Source organism: Camelus dromedarius, chromosome 24 (genome assembly GCF_036321535.1).
Source record: "Camelus dromedarius isolate mCamDro1 chromosome 24, mCamDro1.pat, whole genome shotgun sequence".
In the NCBI taxonomy this organism is placed as follows: Eukaryota; Metazoa; Chordata; class Mammalia; order Artiodactyla; family Camelidae; genus Camelus; species Camelus dromedarius.
This window is the reverse complement of record NC_087459.1, coordinates 22,721,954-22,743,749: the sequence shown is the minus strand read 5'-3', so window position 1 is coordinate 22,743,749 and position 21,796 is coordinate 22,721,954. Positions and strand designations below refer to the sequence as shown.

Below are 21,796 nucleotides of genomic sequence, written 5' to 3'. Positions count from 1 at the left end.
CTCACAGATGCACCCTATGGCTTAGAACTATCCAGAAAAATGAAGGAAAAGTTAGGTATGTCATGAATGCATAAAACATATGCAGATACTAGTCTTTTATCACTTACTACCATAGAATATACATAAATTATTAAAAACTTAAAATGTATCAAAACTTACGCACACAAACACAGGCCATACATGGCACCATCCGCAGTCCAGAGAAATGTAAGCAAATGTAAAGACATAGCATTAAATCATAACCGCACAAAATTAACTGTAGCACCTCCCGTACCACAGTAGTAATTTCACAGCCACCTCTGGTGCTCCTGCACTGAGTGCAAGTGTTGAGAGCCCGCTTAAAATGCTGTGTGACGCTAATCATCTCCACATAAGCAGCTCGTCTCTCCAGTAAATTGTAAATTGCAGTGAAAAGTGATCTCTTGCGGTTCTCTCACAGTTTTCATCGTGTTTAGTGCAATACCATAAACCCTGAATAACACCAGGGGACCCGTACGATGTGCCGCTATCGATGCTGGAAGTGCTCCCAAGAAGCAGAGAAAAGTCATGACATTACAAGAAGAAGCTGAATTCGTTGATAGGTACCGCAGATTGAGGGCTGCGGCTGCGGTTGCCTGCCACTTCAAGATAAATGAATCCAGCATAAGGACCATTTAAAAAAAAAAAAAAAAAGGAAAGAAAAAGAAAGGAAATTCATGCAGCTGTCACTGCAGCTATGCCAGCAGGCCTGAAAAGCTCGTGCTATTTGTGAAATATGTGTTTATCTCGTATTGAAAATGCAGCTTTTCTGTGGGTGCACGATTGCTAGAGGAAAGGTGTACCTACAGACATACGATTGGAGACAAAGCAAAGTCATTATATGACAACTTAAGGCCAAAGGAAGCTGAAGGAGCTAAAGCTGGAGAATTCAACGCCAGTAAAGGATGGTTTGATGATTTTTAGAAAGAGGTTTGGTTTTTAACATGTCAAGATAACAAAAGAAGCAGCCTCAGCCACCCAAGAGGCAGCAAATGAGTCCTCAGATGCCATTAAGAAAATCATTGAGGAGAAAGGATATCTTCCTGAACAGGTTTTTAATGTAGTCAGAGGTGCCCTATTCTTGGGGGGGGTGGAGGTGCGGAGCATCAGAGGACATCTATTAGTACGGAAAAGAAGCGAGCACCAGGACTTAAGGCAGAAAGGGACAGGCTAACTCTACTGTTCTGTGCAAATGCTGCCCGGTAAATGATCAGGACGGCCCTTCTCTACAAACCTGCTAACCCCTGAGCCTTGAAGGGAAAGATAAACACCAGCTGCCAGTCTTTAGGTTGTCCAAGAAGGCCTGGACAATGAGGACACTTTTTCTAGACTGGTTCCATCGATGCTTTGTGCCTGAAGTCAGGACATACCTTGCCAGTAAGGAACTGTCTTTTAAAGTTCTTTTGCTATCAGGCTATGCCCCTGGTCACCGAGACCCCATGAGTTCAACACTAAAGGCACTGAAGTGGTCCACCAGCCCCCAAACACAATGTCTTTAATTCAGCCTCTAAATCAGAGGGTCAGAAGGAACTTTAAGGCTCATTACACATGGTATTCCATGGAAAGGATGGTCGGATCCTGACAGAGAGAACACTGTGAAAGTCTGGAAGGATTACAGCACTGAAGATGCCATCATTGTTCTAGAGAAACGTGTGAACAACGTGGCTGCAGGAATTGTGTTCAGCTGTTGTGCATGACTTCAGATTTATGACAGAGCCAACCAAGGAAATCATGAGAGAGATTGTGGATACAGGTTTAAAAAAAAAATGAAGGAGAAGAAGAAGAAGAAAGGAAATGAGGGAGGTAGAGAGGAAGAGGAAGGAAGGAAAGAGAGAAAGAGAGAAAGAAAAAAGAAAGAAAGAAAGGAAAGAAAGGAAGGAAGGAAGGAAGGAAGGAAGGAAGGAAGGAAGAAAGAAAGAAGTTGGGGGGGGGTGTTGAAGGGTTTCAAGACATAGATCTTGGAGAACTTCAAGAGCTAACAGACACCACGCAGAGGAGTTAACAGAAGACGACTTGGTGGAGATGAGTGCTTCCTCAACCAGTGCCAGATGATGAGGAAGAAGACACAGAAGAAGCAACGCCAGAAAAACTGACACTAGACAATCTGGCAGAAGGGTTGTGATTACTCAAGACTGCTTTTGACTTCTTTCACGACATGGTTCCTTCCATGATATGGGCGCTGAAACTAAAGCAAACAGTGGAAGGATTGAAACTGTATAGAAACACTTTAGAGGAATGAAAAAGCAAAAGAGTAAGATGGAAATGACTGTGTATTTCCACAAAGTTACACGGAGTGTGCCTGTCTCCCCTGCCTCTCCCTCCACTCCTCCACCTCTTCCATCTCTGCCACCAGGAGACCGCAAGGTCCACCCTCCCCTCCTCCTCCCCTCCACCTACTCAGCAGGAACATGACAAGGATGGAGACCTTTATGATGCTTTACTTCCACTTAATGAATAGTAAATACCCACCACGTCATACCATTAATAACCGTATCTGCTGTGTATGTGTGCATCTTCATGTGAAAAATCTAATAACCGCCCAGCAAGAACTGTATGAGAAGTTATTGTGTCATCATCATCATCACCTAAGTACTCGTGATGCAAGGACACAGGACATCGCATGCAAGACTTGTGTTGAAGAGGACAGCATATCCTTACACAGGCTTAAGGTGAGTGACATCTAATATAAAATTAACAATGTGTTACTTTTCTTACTGTTTTATAACTTTGCTTTCAAAGACTCCCAGTACCTTACAGTATGCCTCTCAATCTAATTGGAGAAACTGCATATTAGCCTAACATCACAGGTAAGCGGTTTTTTTTAAAAAAAAAAACAAACAAACAATGTTTCCAGTACTGTATTATGAATATGACTGTAACATTATATGCCACAAAAGTTTTATAACCATTCATTAGTGTATAGGCTGGGTTACTGTGAAGCAATGGTATTGACTACAATCAGCTACATAAAGCAATCGTATTGCTGCTTCTTCATTATCAGTGTATGAATCGTCATACCTGGAGGTAAATATGAATTTCCTTTTCACACTATCTTTCTATTTTTGATGCCGAGTGTTAGTAGTGTGTAGGACATCTACAGTGTTTTGTATCATATAAGACAATATTGACATGAGTACAATTAATCTTGTAAACAGATGACATAAACTTATGGTATCGATAAATACAGTACAGCACTGTAAAAGTATTTTCTCTTCCTTATAATTTTCTTAATAATATTTTCTTTTCTCTAGCTTACTTTATTGTAAGAATATAAAACACACCTTAATTGACTATTGATGTTACTGGCAAAGCTAGTTTCTGGTGTATGGCATACTGATTCAGTTTTATATATATATATACTTTTTCTACAAAGTTTTTGACCTCAGCAACAGTCGCCATCAACTGAGACCACGAAAGCCTTGTGGGTAACATGGGGATAACAGGTATTGGGGTAGCAGAGAGGGGGTGATAGATACCATGTGTTCTATTTTAGACATGTAAAGTGTGATATGTAGGTTAGAGATCTGAATGTGTGTCCAATGTTCAGGTTTGGATTCTGGGAAAAAGGTCTGGGTGGAAATAAACATTTTACCAAATGGATGGTAATTCACTGCAGGGGCCGAATCAGATTACCAAGGAAATAGGATAGTTAGACAAGAGGACACAGACTGAGACCTAGACACTCACGTATCTGGGGAAAGAAAGAGAGACCAGCAAAGGACACTGCCAAGCAGCAGCCAGGGAAGGAGGAGGGAAACTTAAAAGCAAAGAGATCAACTGCCATCTTCTCTGAAAGCTACAACCAAACCTGCCCCGTTAGACAACAACAAAACAAACAAAAAGCAAGACAAACAAACAAACAAAAAAAAGCATTAAAAATAATGATTCTAGGATTTTAAAATTATCCTAATTTTCTCAAAAGTATGGTGCTGAGAATGTGTAAAACCTTCAAAAAGTATGCTGTTATCTCACGGCCACTGTCAGAGGTGATCACAATGCTCCCCCCCCAAAATAAGGCCCCAGGGCCTCAACCCCATGCTCTCTCTCCTTCACCGTCCTCAAAGAAATGTGCCAGAAAATGAGACATCCTCTCAGTTCCTAACGGAAAGGAGTCCTGGAGCAGGACGACAGCCCCGGAACGGCAGACACGACACTTCAGTCGAAGGTCTATAAGGTTAATTCCCACTGTGTGTCTGTTTCTCTCACACAGAGTCTGTTCATGTTTTCCCTAAACCTTATCCATTTCACAACTAAACTCTGTTTTGTTTGGGGGTTTTTTAAGCCAGTTTTCTGATGCTCCTCTCATCCTGAAGAGCTTCCTGACCCTGAACAACCACTGCAGTCATTGTGTTAACCAGGAAGGACACCTTATCTCACTGACAGATGCCAAAGCAGAAACTTCAGATTCCAGAATTTTTACCAATAAGCTGAATAATCCAGAAATAAAAGTGATATAGGGTTCAACATAGAGTTTCCCTATTTCTTTCTTTTTTGGGGGGGGAGGGGGAGACAGAGAAAATTGGTTAATAATGAACCTTTATTCTGAATACTTTCTTATGTCTGTTTTCTTATCACGGTATAATTGACAAATATGAGTATTCCTATTTCTAAAGACTGCACCAATCAGACATAAAACATTTTCTTCTTTCTTCTCAATAACAACACAGTTCCTGGTCAAAGGCCAAAGTTCCTGAGAACCCCTCCTGGATGAAAGCCACATAGAAGTCTATCTTTGATATAGCCACTTCCACTCGGAGGGTTTTTTCATAAATAAGCTTCAGAAAACAATTAGCAGGTGGTGTTGTCTTCCCCAACTCCCCCACATTCCTTTAGGATGTGTACTTCAGCGTTCCTCGTTCATGAGAACCATCTGTTGGACACCCTTTATTTTTTGCTTTACTTCACTTCCAGCTAAAACTCTACATAAAAACACTTAGAAACCAGTGATGTCTTTTTCACCTTTGCACCTTCAGCACCGAGGACATTCCTCACAGAGTGTTCACTCACCTGATGCCAGCTGAACTGATGGGAAACTGAGCTAAGGAAACCTGCACCCCATCGTCTGAAAGCTACTTCCCCTGCTGCGGGGGGATGTAGAGGGGGCAGGGAGCATTCTGAAAAGATGTTGAGTTGCACTGTAATTCTGACCCACTTGCGATCAATGTAAAGTTAATTCTGTGTGCGTATGAAGGGAAAGCTAATAAAGGTCGCGGGAAGAAAGCTGGTCTAATGATCAACGAAATAACTGAAAAGACAATGATTGCCCTCGGAATTGAGAACAGAAGCACAAAAAGGAAGCATTTAAAAGATCAGAATATCTTCAAAATGTGTCAAGGCTGGCCGCTCAGCTAAAGCTGGGAACTCAGCGGCAAAAACAGTAATACCCACAACCAGTCTCATCCTACACAAAAACAAAACCCAGACCCACAGGAGAAAGTGGGCGACCACCACGGGGTGGGAAAGCGCCCTACAAAACAAAGGACTCCGAGCCAGAGTGTATGGGAAATTACTCATGACTTCAAAGAATGACCTCTAAAGAGAGGCTAAAGTGGAAATAATCAGAATATAACAAACTAAGAAGAAAATGGCTTCAAACCATTGAAAGTTGCCTGTAATTTCCAATTTATAGGAGTCCTGTTCCTAAGGTCCTGTTTAAACCCGAAATTCGTATTCTCCCAGATATAATATTATTAAAATGAAGATTAAGTTATCTTCAAAATCCCCAAACATCAAATTAATCTGTAATATACCTAGAGTATAGTACTATAAGTCTATTTCAACGTCACCTAATAGAATTTAAATATTTTCTCCTATAGGAAAATGTGTCCCAAGTTCCAACTAAGGAACCTGAAACATGCCTTTCCTTTTAGTTTTTTATTTTGTTTTGCTTCTTTTAAGCCACGGGGGTACACAGGTTAGCAGTATCAGAGCTGTAAGAGGGAAATCCCAATACAGGTGTGGGAGAAGAGAAAGGGGAACTGGTTTCCTGCAGGGCATCTGTAAGTGCTAACTCTGCATCCAAGATTAAGCAGCTTCCCCAGACCAGTCTCTAAGGAGGAGTTCTGATTCGGGGAAAATGGGGGCTGAAATGAAATCTAGAGTTACATTCCTGCATCTTTAGCATTCAAAAGTCGGATGCATGTCAGAGCTGCGCCCAGATGATGGTACTGGGTTCAGAAGAGGGAGAGTGACCTGCACCAGCCTCACCAGCCTCTCTCTGAAGCTGACTATCCAGACAGGAGGGGGATCTGTTCTACTTATACCCCTGGGGATGAGAGCATTATAGAACACAGAGATTTCCCTGATTGCAGGAGGAATTTGGGTTCATAAAAAAAGAAAACCTTACACCATAACCACTGATAAAGACTAAGTGAAGTTATAAAATCTCACTGCCCAGCTGAATGTCCATAGTAGAATAAACAACCATCAATTTGAACATTTTAGATTACTTTCTGCCAAGAACCAAGAAGACAGAAAACATAACCAATACCGTGAAATACTAAAATTCTGTCATTTTGCCAACATTAAAATAAAAAGAAAAAAATTTAACATTTTTGTATTGCAGACCGCTAGTTTTTCAGAAGAGCTTCAGATTCCTTCACATTATGTATTTCACCCTTTAAAAATTAGGTTTTTAAAAATTTTTTTTTCTAATACTATAGTTTTGCAGTAGGATTTGCTGTGGTCATTACAGCAATGAGATAAATTTTCAAAAAAGTTAATAGCCTGTTTAAGCACAGAATGAAGTAAAAAGCATTAATAAATAGTCACCACAATACAAAATTTGGAAAGTAAGGGAGTTCTCACTCTTCGTGAAAAGCCAATGACTGAGAGCTCCTTTATCCCCAAGTGCTGACCTGTCTACTGAGCTTCACGCCTTCGCATACACACCTGTTTCCTACTACGGCTGTGAAGAAAAACTGCTCCGGTACCCTCAAGAGTGCCCGTGTACAAACATTAACCAGTTCCAATTTGAAAACGTTTCCAAAAAATTCATGGTCGATTAAATAAACAGATGTTTTGCTGACATGGTAACATTTTGTCAAGTCAATTAATTAAGGTATGAGAGAAGACTCCTTTGCGAGAATTACAAGGGCCAAGTAGATACTCTATAAAAGCTACTTTTAAGAATGAATGACTGGGCAGTTGTTGAATTTCTGGGGGTCATTCCCCACCCCGCCTTAGGCATTCTCACCCCTACTCAGGACTCATTTGTTCACAGACACGCTCTTCACTTTCTCCCTGCAGTCTGATACCTGTCATCCCCCTACAAGACGATACAGATTTTAAAACGCTTGTGTTTCTTATGCCACGAGCACCTGAAGACAAACCATCTGAGATGCCTACTGATTAAAGCAAGCACGAGGCTCCTCATCAGGTACCTGTTCCTGCACAGGACAAGCCCCTGCAACAAGCCAGGCAGACAGCAAAGAATCTGTGCTCACTGAGCTCACCTAACACATGTTATTAATGTGAAGAAAGGAGGCCTCATGATTTATTCATCATTTATTTCCATCTAAAGTGCATTTGCAAAAATGCTCCTGTCAGAAAAATTACTATCAAAACTCAGATTGTCATTCTGTATCAAGGACATCTCGGAATGGAAAAATAAATGTCTACTCCTTAGGGCTGCTTCCTCCCATACAAACTGCCTGGGACACAGTCTATTCAGGAAGATTCCCAGATGTCCAGGAAAACACATATCCTTGGTCAGCATCCCCTTATTTAAGGCTTCAACTTGCTCTTTAAGAACTAAACCAACAAACTTATTAGAATATAAAGATAAAACTGCTGGCATTGGCTTGCTTCCGATGTAACCATCTGGGATGGTTAATTGTACGTGTCCACTTGGCTGGGCCACGGTGCCCAGATATTTGGTCAGTGTTCTCGATGTTTCCGTGAAGGTGTCTTTGGGATGAGATTACCATTTAAGTCTCTGAGTAAAGCAAACTGCCCGCCAGAATGTGGGTGAGCCCCGTCCAATCAGTTGAAGGCCTCAAAACCACTAAGGCTGACCTCCCCCAAGCAAGAAGGATTTCTGCTGGCAGACGGCCTTTGGATCTGAACTGCAGAGGTTCCTTAAATCTCTAGTCTGCAAGTCTACCTCAGAGAATTATTTTTATTTATCTTTCCGACTGCCGAAGCCTGCAAAACTACAGGATCCAATTCCTTAAGTTAATCTCTCACTCTATCAGCCTCTCTCTATCCATCTCTCTCTCTCTCTCTACACACCCACATAGCATCCTGTTGACTCTGTTTCTCAGGAGAACTCAGACTAATAACTAGCCAAAAGAAAACAATATTTTACTTTGAAATTTATTTAAAAGGTATACAGTTTAAGATCAACAATCAATAATATTAACTAAATCAACAAAGAGTCTAAGAAAAGCTAGCTAAATTCCTGATGTGGAGTCTTCCTAGTTCTTCACTGAACAGTTTCATTTAATTTTCCAAAAGATTGATAAGAGACACTGCTTTATCCAAATAAGAGAAAATATGTTTCCAAAAAAAAAAAAAAAAAAAGCTTGAGACTAAAAGCCAAGATGAAATATTAAAATATTTATCAGCATCTCTGCAGAGGTATAACGGTAAGTCAGCACAGACACACACATACAAATATGTTCAAGTCAACTTTCCCTAGAAAACTCATAAAGAATAAAATAAAGATGTAATTACTGACTATCCTTTATAAATCACTATTGAGCTTCAATCATTATTTGCATTACTTTCCCAATTTCTCCCAAGAAATCAGAACAGTAATAAGAAGTACTGCGGTAAAAATAAGGAAATACATTTGGTCTTTGTACCCGGTTCCTGGCACAAAGCCCCTAGAACCCCTGGGGCTTCCTGAGTGGTAGGAGTGTCTTTAGTCGTTCACAAGGGGCCCCTTTTGAGTACCTCTGAGTTTGTGCAAATGAGGTGACATAGGGTAGGCCCCCTAAATAGCCAAAGGATGGAGCTGATCACCAGCAAGACTCTGTGTTTAAAGGACTGGAAATTTCAGCCACACCCATGGACCTGTGAGAAAAGGAAGCAGGGCTGCAAATAAGCTCTACAAAAACTCCTGAACAAAATTTGCTGAGTCTCCGGGTTGGTGAATGTATCCACATGCCAGGGGGGTGGTGCACCCCAGTTCCACAGGGACAGAAGCTCCTGACCTCTGGACCCTTCCGGACCTGGCCCCATGTACCTCTCCATCTGGCTGTTCATCTGTGACCTCTATAATATCCTTTATAATAAACTGGGAAACATAAGTAAATATTCTGTGTTCTGTGAGCCACTCTAACAACTAATGGAATCCGAGGAGGAAGCTGTGGGAACTTCCAACTTACAGCCAGTTGGTCAGAAGCACAGGTAACATCCTAGACTTGTGACTGGCATCTGAAGTGGGGGCAGTCTTATAGGACTGAACCCTTCATCTGTGGGGTCTGATGCCATCTCCAGAGATTGATTTAAATTTGTAGGACACCCAGGCAGTGTCTGCTGAGACCCTGAGAACCCCTTGGTGGTGTGAGAAAAAAACATCAGGAGCACTATAACCTTAAGAAGCAGCGACCTGACAGAACGAATTTCTTCGCATCAAAGCATCACCCGATCTTCAAAATGCTAATTACCGGGGTTAATAAAGACTCTCATTTATGATGCTAGCACCACAACTGTGCCCTTATCAAAACAACCTTGGGTAGAATTCATTTTTTTGTGGTTGCGTATGAAAGGAGAGCAGAACAAAGGAGAGAAGGACTAACAAGTGGCAGGCGGAGGCAGAGGTCTACACGTTTAACAGGGAGCAGGGAGCCAACAAATTTCAGCTGACCATCTGCAGCGGTCTTTATAAAGCCATCACGTTACAGGTCCACCATGTCTACCCACAGCAGTGGGTCTCAAAATACGGTCCCCAGTTCAACAGCATCGATACCACCGGGAAATCTCTTAGAAATGCACGTTCTTGGTCCCCGCCTCAGACTTACTGAATTGTTCTCGAGGAAAGGGGGCCGGGAGTCTCTGTGTTAACGAGTGACTCTGATGCACACTAAAGCTTGAGAGCCAGCAATGCCCAGGAACGCCAAGTTCCTTCAACTCTGAGACAGAACTGGATCAGGAAATTCTGGAAGCTGAGAGGCAGAACTCTATACATCACGATGGATTTTGTGGAGGAAATTTTATTAATATTAATCCTCCTTTTTAATAAGGCATTTACTCAAAAATGCTTTCCCAATACTATCCGATATTATTTAAGAATCTTCCAATGATCTAAAATTTCCATTCCACATATAAGGCTGTTTTGTGCTGAGTGAACCATATTATAAACAGCTTTGAATTAAGTTTTTTTTTAGTTCTTCTATCGGGTGGGATATCAAGTTATCAGGTAAAACAAAAAAGGCCAAAATGTATATAATATTTCTACAAAGTTTTCACCTCCCTATACGAGAATTTGCCAGCGGGGACAAAATCCTGCCAAAGACGCAATTCCGTTGCCAATTTAATTCAGGTTATGAGCATTCCTTTGTAGAAGGAAGATAAATACCTTTAAACTGCTTGATCATGTTCTGATGGTTTTCAATGGCTTCCTTTAAGATCATTTCAGGCTGGTCCATCTTCCACCGCCATTCAGTACCCACCGGATTGGTGTGGTGCCTGGAAAAGAGGCAAACATTCTAAAGGACTCCCAGCATTAGATCTCAGCTAGTCACCCACTCTGAGGGAGTCCATGTTATCATAAAATCAGGGTTGGTTTCCTCCTAAAAGCTCAGCTATTTACAGCTGTATTTTATGATTTATTTTAAGTCACGACACCCAGCATGTGGAGAGAGAAGAGAAGTGCCTGGCCAAGACAGAGGCTTAATCAGAACAATACAAAACGCGCACCCCTCTCTCCTAGCCACACGCACTAGGCTAGACAAGCATCCAGTAACAACCAACAGGGAAATGCTGTTGCAAAATCACACTGACAGACCCTCCCTCAGAGGCAGTACGACGGGAAGACCTAAAGCTTACGATGGATCAGACACAGAGGAAAAAGCCTCCAGCAAACTCCACGCTGCACACAAGGTACCTCCAGAGGACACCAGAGAGAAAAGTGTGCCGATTTCCAAACACAGGAAAAATTCACCTCAGTCGCAAATGTACTGGAAAAAGTTTCTGACTTTAAACAAAAAACTATGAGTCATACAAAAAAGCAAGAAAACAACACATTTCCAATAGACAAAGCAATCGACAGACCCTAACTCTTTTGACACAGTGTTGAAACTATTTGACAAGGATTTTTTTTTAAAACTGTGATTATACTATGTTAAAAACGCTAACAGAAAAAGGTGAACAACATGCAAGACCAGATGGGTAAATTCTGCACAGAGATGAAGACTGTAACATAATCAAACAGAAATGGGAAATATACAAAAAAAAATAGGTCTTCGACAGGCTCAACAGTAGACTACAAACAGCTGAGGAAACAGTGAAAAAACTTGGAGAGGCCAATGCAAATAAGCCAAATGAAGCACAAAACAAAAGTGAAAAATACGACACAGCATCCAAGAGACGTGGGACAATATCAAGAGGTCCAAAATATACATAATTGGAATTCCACAACCAAAATACAAATAGTTGAAAACCCAGAAAGGAAACTGAGAGAACAAAGCAGAAAAAAATGCAGAAAAATTTTGGCCAATGGTTTTCCAAAGTTAATGAGAAACAATTAACCACAGAGCCAGAAGCTCACAGAAAAACCACCAGGATATTTTAAAACAGCCTAAAAATACCATATCCAAACAAATGAAAACACAAGAAAATGAGAAAATCTTTAAGTCAGAGAAAAAGACACATTACATGAGAACAAAGATTAAAAATTACTTCCAACAACTCAACAGAAAACAAGTAAGCCAGGTGAAACTATAATGACACCTGAAAGATTGCTTAAAGGAAACAAACTAACTCGTCAACTCAGGATTTTATACCCAGTGCAAGTATCTTTCAAAAAATAGAGAAATAAAGATTTTTGCAGACAGAATCTGAGAGAATTCCTTGATAGCAAACCTACATTACAGGGTATGTTAAAGGGAATTGTCCAAGCAAAAGAAACAAAAACCAGATAGTAACCTGGATTACACAAAGAAATCATGAATGCTGAGAAAGGGAAAAATAAGAAAAAATAAAATTAACTGCCATATGTGACAACACGGATTAATCTATGCTAAATGAAATAAGCCAGACACAGACAAATACTGCATAATACCACTTACATGAGGTATATGAAATAGTCAAACACATAGAAGCAGAGAGCAGAATGGTGGCTGCCAGGGGCTAGAGCAGGGGGAAATGCCATTTCCTATTCAACATTCAACAGGTACAAAGTTACAGTTGTGCAAGATCACTGAGTTCTAGGGCTGTGCCGTACAGTGCTATAATTAACAATACTGTATTTCACACCTAAAACTTTGTAAGAAGGCAGAGATCATGTTAAGTGTTCTTACCACAATAATGACAATAAATCATTGCTTTGAAGCAAAATTATATTATGATGTCACCAATATAGAGAATGGGGACATTTCTGTGGAAGGTACACACTTGAGTAACTACTTTAAAAACAAAAGGCCCTTTACACATATTTCTCTTCTGCTTTCTAAACAGTTATTTCATTTAGCAGATTAAAAATCTGATACTAAATCTTTATGCACTTTGATATGAAAGGATCGCTACAAAGAGACAGAAAGAAAAAGCAAGATGCAGAACACTGTACAGTATCCTGCCATTTGTGCATAGACAAAGACACATACACACAACTTTATACACACACACACACACACACATTAGTTTTATCTGCATATGTGTAGAATATCACTGAAAATCTAAATGACTGGAAGACAGGAATGGAAGGGAGACAATTTTCATGGTATAACCTTTTGTTACATTTTGAACTTTTTACTAGATGTAAGGGTGACCATTCAAAATACATTTAAAACATAGTTTAAAAACTTGTACTCACTACTCAAGACCAGTAAACTTTAAGTTTTATTGAGATATAATTCGTGTTGTCATAAAATTCCATTTAAAGTATACAATTCAATGGCTTTTAGCATATTCAGAGTTATGCATCTGTAACCACAATCAAATATCTTCATCATCTCAATAAGAAACCCTGCTCCCCTTCACTCTTCAATCCCAGCATCCACCTCAGTTCCAGGCAGCCACTGACCTACTCTCCATCTCTATAGTCTGTCTCTCCTCGGCATCTCGTAGAACTGCAATCATGTGATAACACAGTCTTTTGTGACTGGCTCCTCTCACTTAGCATCATGTTTTCAAGGTTCCTCCGTGTAGCATCATGTATCACTACTTCATTCCTTTTTTATTTCCAGGCAATATTCCATTGGATGGATATACACACACTGTGCCTACCCATTCACCAGCTGATGGACAGCCCGTTTATTTTCAATTTGGAGACATCATTAATATCTTTTCATGTGTTTATTGGGCAGTTGTCCATCTTCTTTGGAGAACTTTCTGTTTAGATCCTTCGCCCATTTTTGTAATCAGATTATTTGTTCAAAACAGATATAACTCTTAATATGAAATTTCAAAGTACAAACAAACAGAAATAAGAGACATACAATGGTAAATATGGGCTATCTATACACATAATTCTCAACAACTCCATCTGAAAATTAACAGAATAATAATAGCTTATCTATCTACAACAGTCTACTGCCCATATTATTAAAAAGAAGTAAGAAATTCATTTTGGAAAACTCACATCCATACATCAAACTGTAGTTTTAAAATATTCGTATATGCACAATCTCATTCAAGTAATTAAGCCTCACAACACCCTTGTAAGGAAAATATTGCTGTTTTATTTTACAGTTAGGAAACTGAGGCTCAGAGGTTATTTCAAGAACTTGTTAAAAAGAAAAAAAAAGTTTATATAAGCATTTAAATCAATTTTACTAGGTCTTTTCTGACATTCTTATATATTATTCATAATTAAAACAGATGGTGAATTCTAATTTTAAAGTTAGTATGTTAGTACTTCTTTACCAGAAGCCATGATAAATAAAACATCTCCATTTACTTTCACCTTTGTAAAATCTCATTAATGAACTTGTTAAGCATATTTTTTGCTTTTTAAAAAACTGGGTAAGTTTACTGCTAGGGAAACTGAAGGATTTTTGCATTATTGGCTATGAACAGGTAATATAGATAAGGGGTGTTAACCACTGAATCCTGCTACTTTCTTTGAATCTTGACTCTCAAAAAAACGACTTATGTCAAGAATCTTGGAAAGAGATTAGAAGAGATTGTAAAATGAGATTTTTTTTTTTTAATTTTAGCAGAGTGAGAAGGAGGGCGGTGTATAGCTCAGTAGTAGAGTAGAGTATAGCTCAGTAGTATGCACAAGGTCCTGGGTTCAATCCCCAGTACTTCCACTAAAAATAAATAAACCTAATTACCTACTCCCCCCCCCAAAAAAAAAGAGAATAAGAAGAGATTCTAACATGTCAAACAACAAGAACTAGGACCCAAAAGCACTTGGTTCTTTCTCCTTCAAGCTAAATATTATGTGATCCAAATATTTCCATCCACATAATCATATGGCTTTTCTTCTGCAAGTGCTCACATTATAATATATTATGTTTTATAAGCATATACCCTATTACTAAAAAGGAGGTGTGATATATCCTTTTATTTCAATGCTGCCATTTTCCACATCCCCTTCAATGTAAAAGTATCTTTGGACCACTGTACACAGGATTTCTCAACCTCAGCACAACCGACATTTTGGACTGAATAATTCTTTCCTGTGGAGGGTTGTCCTGTGAGTTAAAGGACATGCAAAAGCATCGCTGGCCTCTACCCACCAGATGCCAATAGCACCTCCGTCAGTTACAACAATCAAAAATGTCTCCAGACATTGTCAGATGCCCTAGGTTGCCCCACGTGGTGAAAAATAGAAATTTTTGCCCCAGCTGAGAACCACTGATTTAACGGAATGCCCAGAAGAGACTTTTCAGTCTTTCACTATATTCCTGGATAAATAGAAAAGGGAAAACATGTAAAAGAACTTGATATAGGATGATAGTATTATATTCTTTTCTTAAAAGGCTTTTTTTTTTAAATATTATCTTTCAATCAAAGTATGTACAGATAAAACAATAACAGCTGGGATTTACATCAAAATAGTGAGAAGTAGGGTAGGTAAATGGAACACGATTGGACATACATTATAAATGTACATAAGAGATTCATTATACTAGTCACTCTATTTATGTTCAAAAAACTTTGCAATAAAAGTTAGAAATAGCCCCTAATATGATATGCTGAGAAGGTCACATCACTTCTGTGGTATTCTTCCCAAAATCCAAAAATATCTGACTCGTACTCTTTAAAAGTGTCAAGGTCATCAAAGACAAGGGAAAACTGAACTACTGGAGAAAACCGAAAGACACATGACACCTAAACTTGATGTGGGATCCTGAATTGGATCTAGTGGGAAAACCAATGAAACTCAAATCGTTTCCAGTTTAACTAAGAGTATTGCATCAATGTTAATTTCTTGGTTTTGACAATTGTTCCACAATTAAGTAAGGTCTGATCATTAGGGAAAGTTGGGTAAAGGACATACAGGAACTATACTGTCTTTGGAAATCTGTAAACTAAAATTATTTCAAAACAGACAGTTATGCATATAAGATTTTAGTGATAGAGCAAGAGTCTTATATTTTAAAAAATTAAAATAGGATACAAAACAGAAAGTAGAGAATGATCTCAACCGTATCTTTAAAAATGAAAGGAAAGACTTAGGGGGAAGAAAACAGAAAGCAAATACTACAAAGCTTTCACAATAATTTCCCTGGATGCTAGAATTATAGATAGTTGTTTGTCTTCATAATTTTTTATGTTTTCCAAAATTTTCTATAATAAGCCTGGATTACTTTTATAATCAATGAAAAAAATTTTTAAAGAATCATAGCTCTTGCAATCAATATGAAAGATAAATTAAAAGATAGCACAGACTAAGTATTAAATCGTTTTGATTGTTAAAGGGCAAAATAATAAGAACCTAAAACACAACCAGTAAAATTAGGTATACAAATGGATATAGTGAGTTAGAGAAAAAAGAGAAGAGATTTTCTGCCTAAGCCACTGGATAGCTAATGGTTCCACTACGAAAATAGGAAAGAGCAGGTTAACAGAGAGCATAATAGACTCCTTGTGGACAAACTGGGCTTGAATGAAGTACCTGTGGATCATCTGAAAGAATATATCCAACAGGCAATTGCAAACAGAAGATGAAAACTCAGAAGGAAGACTGGGGCTAGAGATAAAGAATATAAACGTGTCAGACTACAGGTATGCAGTGAAGCCGTGGAGATGGCACACTACTCCTGCTGTCATAATGCAGAGTGAGAAAAGAAAGTCAAGGACAGAATCAGAGAGAATTCATCACAGATGAGCTAACAAGGGGAAACTTGAAAAGAAACTGTCAAAGGGTTGGTGAGGAAAAAAAAACTAGAAGAGACTGGTGTATCAAAGTCCAATAGAAGGAGAAGTCCTTTTTTCTAGCATGCTTGGCTAGAGTTCAATTAAGATGAGAATTTAGTCGCCTCTATTAGAACTGATGGTAAGGAAGTTATTAGGGATTACAACACAATGAGTGACAATGGAGTCATGTGTTGGCCTACAAAGAACGGAGGAGTTGTCAGTGAGGGAAAAAAACAAATTAGGAGCAAGCACGAAAGATTTCTGCAATTTAGGCATTTTCCCAACTTACATAAAAGATTTAATTCTACACATGATGGGCTGTATGTAGCCAGCTTAAAGACAACACTCAGGGCTTCTATTTCCAGCAAGATACCTGAAAAGCCTCCTAGAACGAAACACCCAAACTGATACCTTACCACAAAAGTAGTCTTAGATAAAGAAGAAAAAGTAGAAAACCAAGGTAAACAAAAAGCACAAAATAAGAAATTAAAAATAAATATTTATCAAGAATGTATTTATTAATATTTATCAACATCAGTGATCATTGCAGACAACAACTACACTCACCAGTTAAAAACAGACTGTCCAAGTGGATTTTTAAAAATCTTGTAATTTCACACACAGGGGAAAATATTTGTCTACAAAAGACTTATACACTAATATTCCTAACAGCTTTATTCATAATCAAGTAAAAACCTGGAAACAACTCAAATATGCAAACAGAGGTGAATAAATAGATCGCGGTATAACCATAAAACAAACTACTCTTCAGGAATAAAAAGGGACGAGCTACTGATATACATAACAACATGGGTGAATCTCAAAAACATTTTACTGAGTGAAAGAAACCAGACTCTAAAATGCATACTGGATGATTTCATTTTTATGCAGGTCTACAGAAAAAGTAAACTAATATATGTTATCAGAAAGCAAATTAGTTTGCCTGGGGCTGTCATGAGATGAGAGAAATTGACTGGGAGAGGGTACAAGGGAACCTCCAGAGGTAATAAAAATGTTTTTCATCTTGATCACGGTCATAGTCACACAGTATACATATTTACCAAAACTCATTGAATTATATATTTTAAGTAGGTGAATTTCATGGTATGGAAATAAAACTGCAATACAGTTGATTTTTAAAAATTGATCCAGCCAAACACTTGTTTATAAGTAACCATCTAAAATATAAGGACACATTAAAGTTGAAGTTACATAAAGAAAGGAAAAAGAGAGACCCAGCAAGTATCAGTAACTAAAAGAAATCTAGTATAGTTATATTAATATCAGAAAATACAGACTTTGAGGCAAAAAAAGCATTATTATGGATAAAGATGACTAAATAATGATAAAACAAATAATCAGCAACATAAAATAGATTATTACCCAACAATTTTAAAGTACACTGTTTCCATGCGTCTATGATATAGTTTTTTTAACCTGACCGTGCACGGACTAGGCATGCGGCATTCTCAATAAATTTTATATATTTGGTATTAGAAGTCATGTATTATAGCAATACTACAATTTGGTTAAAATTTAATGACAAAAATATAATCCCCTAAAATCTAGCTTTTAACAAAAATACTTCTTTGACCCCTGAGCTACAAAAAAGTCAAAATGGAAATTAGAAAGTATTTACAACTGAATAATAATTAAATAATCAAAATCTATGGGATATAGCTAACGAAGGAGTTAGAGGAAAATTGACAATGAAAGTCTTACAGATGACTTAATTAGCTAATGGTCCAATTTAAGTCAGAAAAAGAAAAGGGGTAGATTAGTATATTATTGAACAAGAAAACAAAGATAATGGAGAGGAGTCACAAGGTTAAAAATCTAGGCTTTCAAAAACTTTAAAAATTGGCAAACCCCTGATAAAACCGGTCAAAACAGAAAACCAACCAAATGCATAAATATACTCTTAGGAATGGAAAAGGGGATTAATTACAGAAGCAGCGGAGCTTCTGGTAAATCTGAGTGCAGTATTGGGTAGAAATGGATTATTACACATCATTCCATCTTTGGGCACCATGGCCATTCATTTTTACTTACCGCCAACAGAAGACACATTTATTCGCACATGCCAAGCTCGGGGTCGTTTCCATGCAACGATGGCTTTCAATGCCATAGAATGTATGTTTATAGCAACCTCCTCTCCCTCGGAGCATGGACTGTGAAAGTAAAAAACAAAGGATTATTTGAATAAAATCCTCAAAGCAAGGAAACAAAACACCAAGTCATCATTTTAAAGACGAAACCGTGTGTTTCATAACCATAAATACCCCTACTGGTATATGCATGAGGCAGAAAATCAACATTGTAGCATTATAGTGCTCGGATGGTGTTTGGGGTTTGATAATGTTTGAGTTTTCTAAAACCTAATGAGATAAACCAATGATTCATTAACTTTGAAAGCTCTATGGAGGGACCATGGATGCCTTCATTTTCAAATCCATCCAACTGCCTTAAATATTAGTACAATAATATATAATGCCAAAGGACAGATAAGAGAGGCGGTCTTATCTGAAAAGGGCGGTCGGTGGGTAGTGCTCATCAGAAAGAGAATCTGTTTTGAATAAAGGAAGATGGGTAAGAGAATGCCTCCAGGAGCATATTCTAAGTCAACTGAATGGTAGAATTTGAGCATATTGAGACTGTTGAGGGGATAAGCAGCATGTAAATAAGAAACAGATTATTCCAAAAAAAGAACACTATTTAATATTTGATTGGCAAAACCACTGTAAGTGTAGTAAGAATGGGTAATTTGAAGAAATACTGCAGATCAACTGAGGGTTAGAATCACAAGATGCTACCAAGCTTCTTTCTCAGTGTATCATTAGAAAGACCCAACTAGGAGCTCTGTGTAAGAGGGACTTGACTTCAGTAAAAGGGAAACCAGTGAGGAGGTTATGCAAGAAAGATCATGGTGACTTGGCCCATAATACTAGTGCAGGAAAGGGGAAGGGTACTAAAGAGGTACATTCAATGCCATTCCCAACTAGAGGGGCAAAACAGAGGAAGTCGTCCAAGATTTTGGGCCTACGTGACTGAAATATGACGGAATTAACAACAGGAACAACAAATGAGGGGGGACACAGATGGACAGCCTATAGATACATATCTCAAGGTACAACGTAACACCAGTGCACTGATATTACAATGCTGTTCACATAAAATCTACCAGCTTGTTACTAAGTCAACGGGTCACAAAGTCTTTTTTTTTTTCTGTCCTGATAAAAGGGGGTTCCCCTGTCCATCTCACTTAATACTTGCATTAAGGAGAAAAAAAAAAAAGAGTGAAGGAAAAATATTATTCAGAATACCTATGCCTGTAAACTCTCTTCCAAATTCCCAATAAAATATTCAAGAAAGCAAACCAAACATTCAAATCTTGCAAATAGCACTGAAAACTAAAAATAAAAGTCCACCAAATGCCAAAGTCACATAGTAGTTAGCACTAAATGTCATGCCAATGGAGAAAGAGTTGAAGACCTGCGTGTTTCATTCAATATTTACCAAGAAGTTAATATACCTCAGGCATGTTGTGTGTTGAATGTATGACTAATAAGACAGAGCCCCTACCCATGATCTGGCTGGAGGAAATGGCAAGTAAGCAAGAAAAATGCACAATATTATTATGATAGGCTGACTAGATCAATCAAGATTCCTTTTGCAAGAAATAGAAACTGATTCTGGCTAAACAGAAAAGGAATTTATTCAAAGGATCTCACATCTCATAGAATCATAAAAAAATGGCAGGAATGAAGAATGCTGCCAGCAGGACCACCGCTCAATCCCCCAGAAGCCATATACACATACACCACCCCCTCTGGACACCAGCACCAGCACCACCTCTGAAAGCAGATGCTGCCACCAGAGACACAAGAGTGAGTTCCCCAGGCCCCAGTTCCTTTGCATCACTGACTCCATATACACAAAGTCTCCAGCTGAAAGAATGACTACCCTAGATGACATTTCTACATCCAAGTTGCCGGACATGGTACCAGCAAATAGTATCTGCCCTCCTTAGCTTCTGTTGCAGGCAGTGAGCCCTCAGGCCAAACAAAGCCCATTCAACAGGAAGTTCCCCAAACATGAAAAGACTGGGATGCTGGGCAAGCAGGGAAAAGACAAATGTCCATCATGTTGCTACTGGAGCCTGTGGGGTAGATGACCCACCCAACCAGCTTTCCAGGCCCAGTGAGAACTCTACAGGGGGTGGTGTCCAAACTGAATACTGAAGGGCTAACAGGATAAAGGGACAGGGACATGTGAGAAGAATGGCATATTCTTTTAAAAACTGTTTCTATAAATTTTACAGTTTAGATTTAAGGTTATGATCCATTTTGAGTAAACTTTTATATAAGGTGTGAAATTTAAGACAATGCCCGCGAGCGTGTGTATGTGTGTGTATGTGTGTGTGTACTTTTGATGCGTGTGTGGTTTGGTGGTGGTAGTTTTTTAGGGGTTTTGTTTTCTTTTTTTTACTATGGATGTCTAATTGCCCTAGCACCATTTATTGAACGGTTATCCCTCCTCCAAAGAATTGCTTTTGCGCCTGTGTGAAAAATCAGCTAAGCATATTTGTGGGTTTATTTCTGGGATCTCCATTCTATTGTGTCTATCTATGTGTCCACCCCTCTACTAACACAACACCACCCTGGTTCCTGCAGCAATACAGTAAGCTACAACATGACGATGGATGACTCCCCCATTTTATACTTTTTCCTCAACACTGGGCACTCCCTGGTGCTCTGAGAATCTTTCTTTTATCACTTCATTAGGTTAGAAGAGCTTCCCTTAGCTGATCTCTAAGGGCAGGTTTGCTGAAAACAATTGCTTTCAGTTTTCTTTCACCTGATTTTAACATCTTTATTTAATCTTCATTCTCAAAGGATAGTTTTGCCAGACACAGAATTCATGATTGACAGTTATTTCCTTTCAATACCTGAAAAGCAACTGCCACTCCCCTCTGGGCTCCATGATTTCAGATCAGAAATCTGATGCCAAATTGATGTTAGTACATTGTTTATCTCCAGCATCTTTCAAGATCTTTTTCTTCTTTAGTTTTCAGATCATTAATTTTAAGCTGTTTTTGTGTGGATTTCTTTGGTTTTTTCCTGTTTGGAGTCTGCTCTGTTGTTCAGATTGGGTAAATTCTACTGACGTGGCCTGGTCACAGCTCATTCTACTGATGAGTAGGGTCACTGATTCTAACCTCTGCCATCTCCACTCTATTACTGAGACCATTCAGTGAGGCTTTATTTCTGTTATTGTATTTTTTCAATTTTATAATTCCCTC

General features: G+C 38.7%; 1 protein-coding gene across 1 annotated transcript in view; it reads right to left on the bottom strand.

The window, feature by feature from the left end:
* The window catches only part of LOC105089694 (S-adenosyl-L-methionine-dependent tRNA 4-demethylwyosine synthase TYW1), a 127,824-nt gene that overhangs the window by 67,066 nt on the left and 38,962 nt on the right, over positions 1–21,796 (bottom strand). Inside the window, exons 10-11 of the mRNA XM_010980788.3 lie at positions 18,547–18,665; positions 10,544–10,653 (exon numbers count right to left, since the gene is read on the bottom strand). Of these exons, the coding sequence (XP_010979090.1) occupies positions 10,544–10,653; positions 18,547–18,665 (229 nt within the window). The remainder of the gene's footprint in view (positions 1–10,543; positions 10,654–18,546; positions 18,666–21,796) is intronic.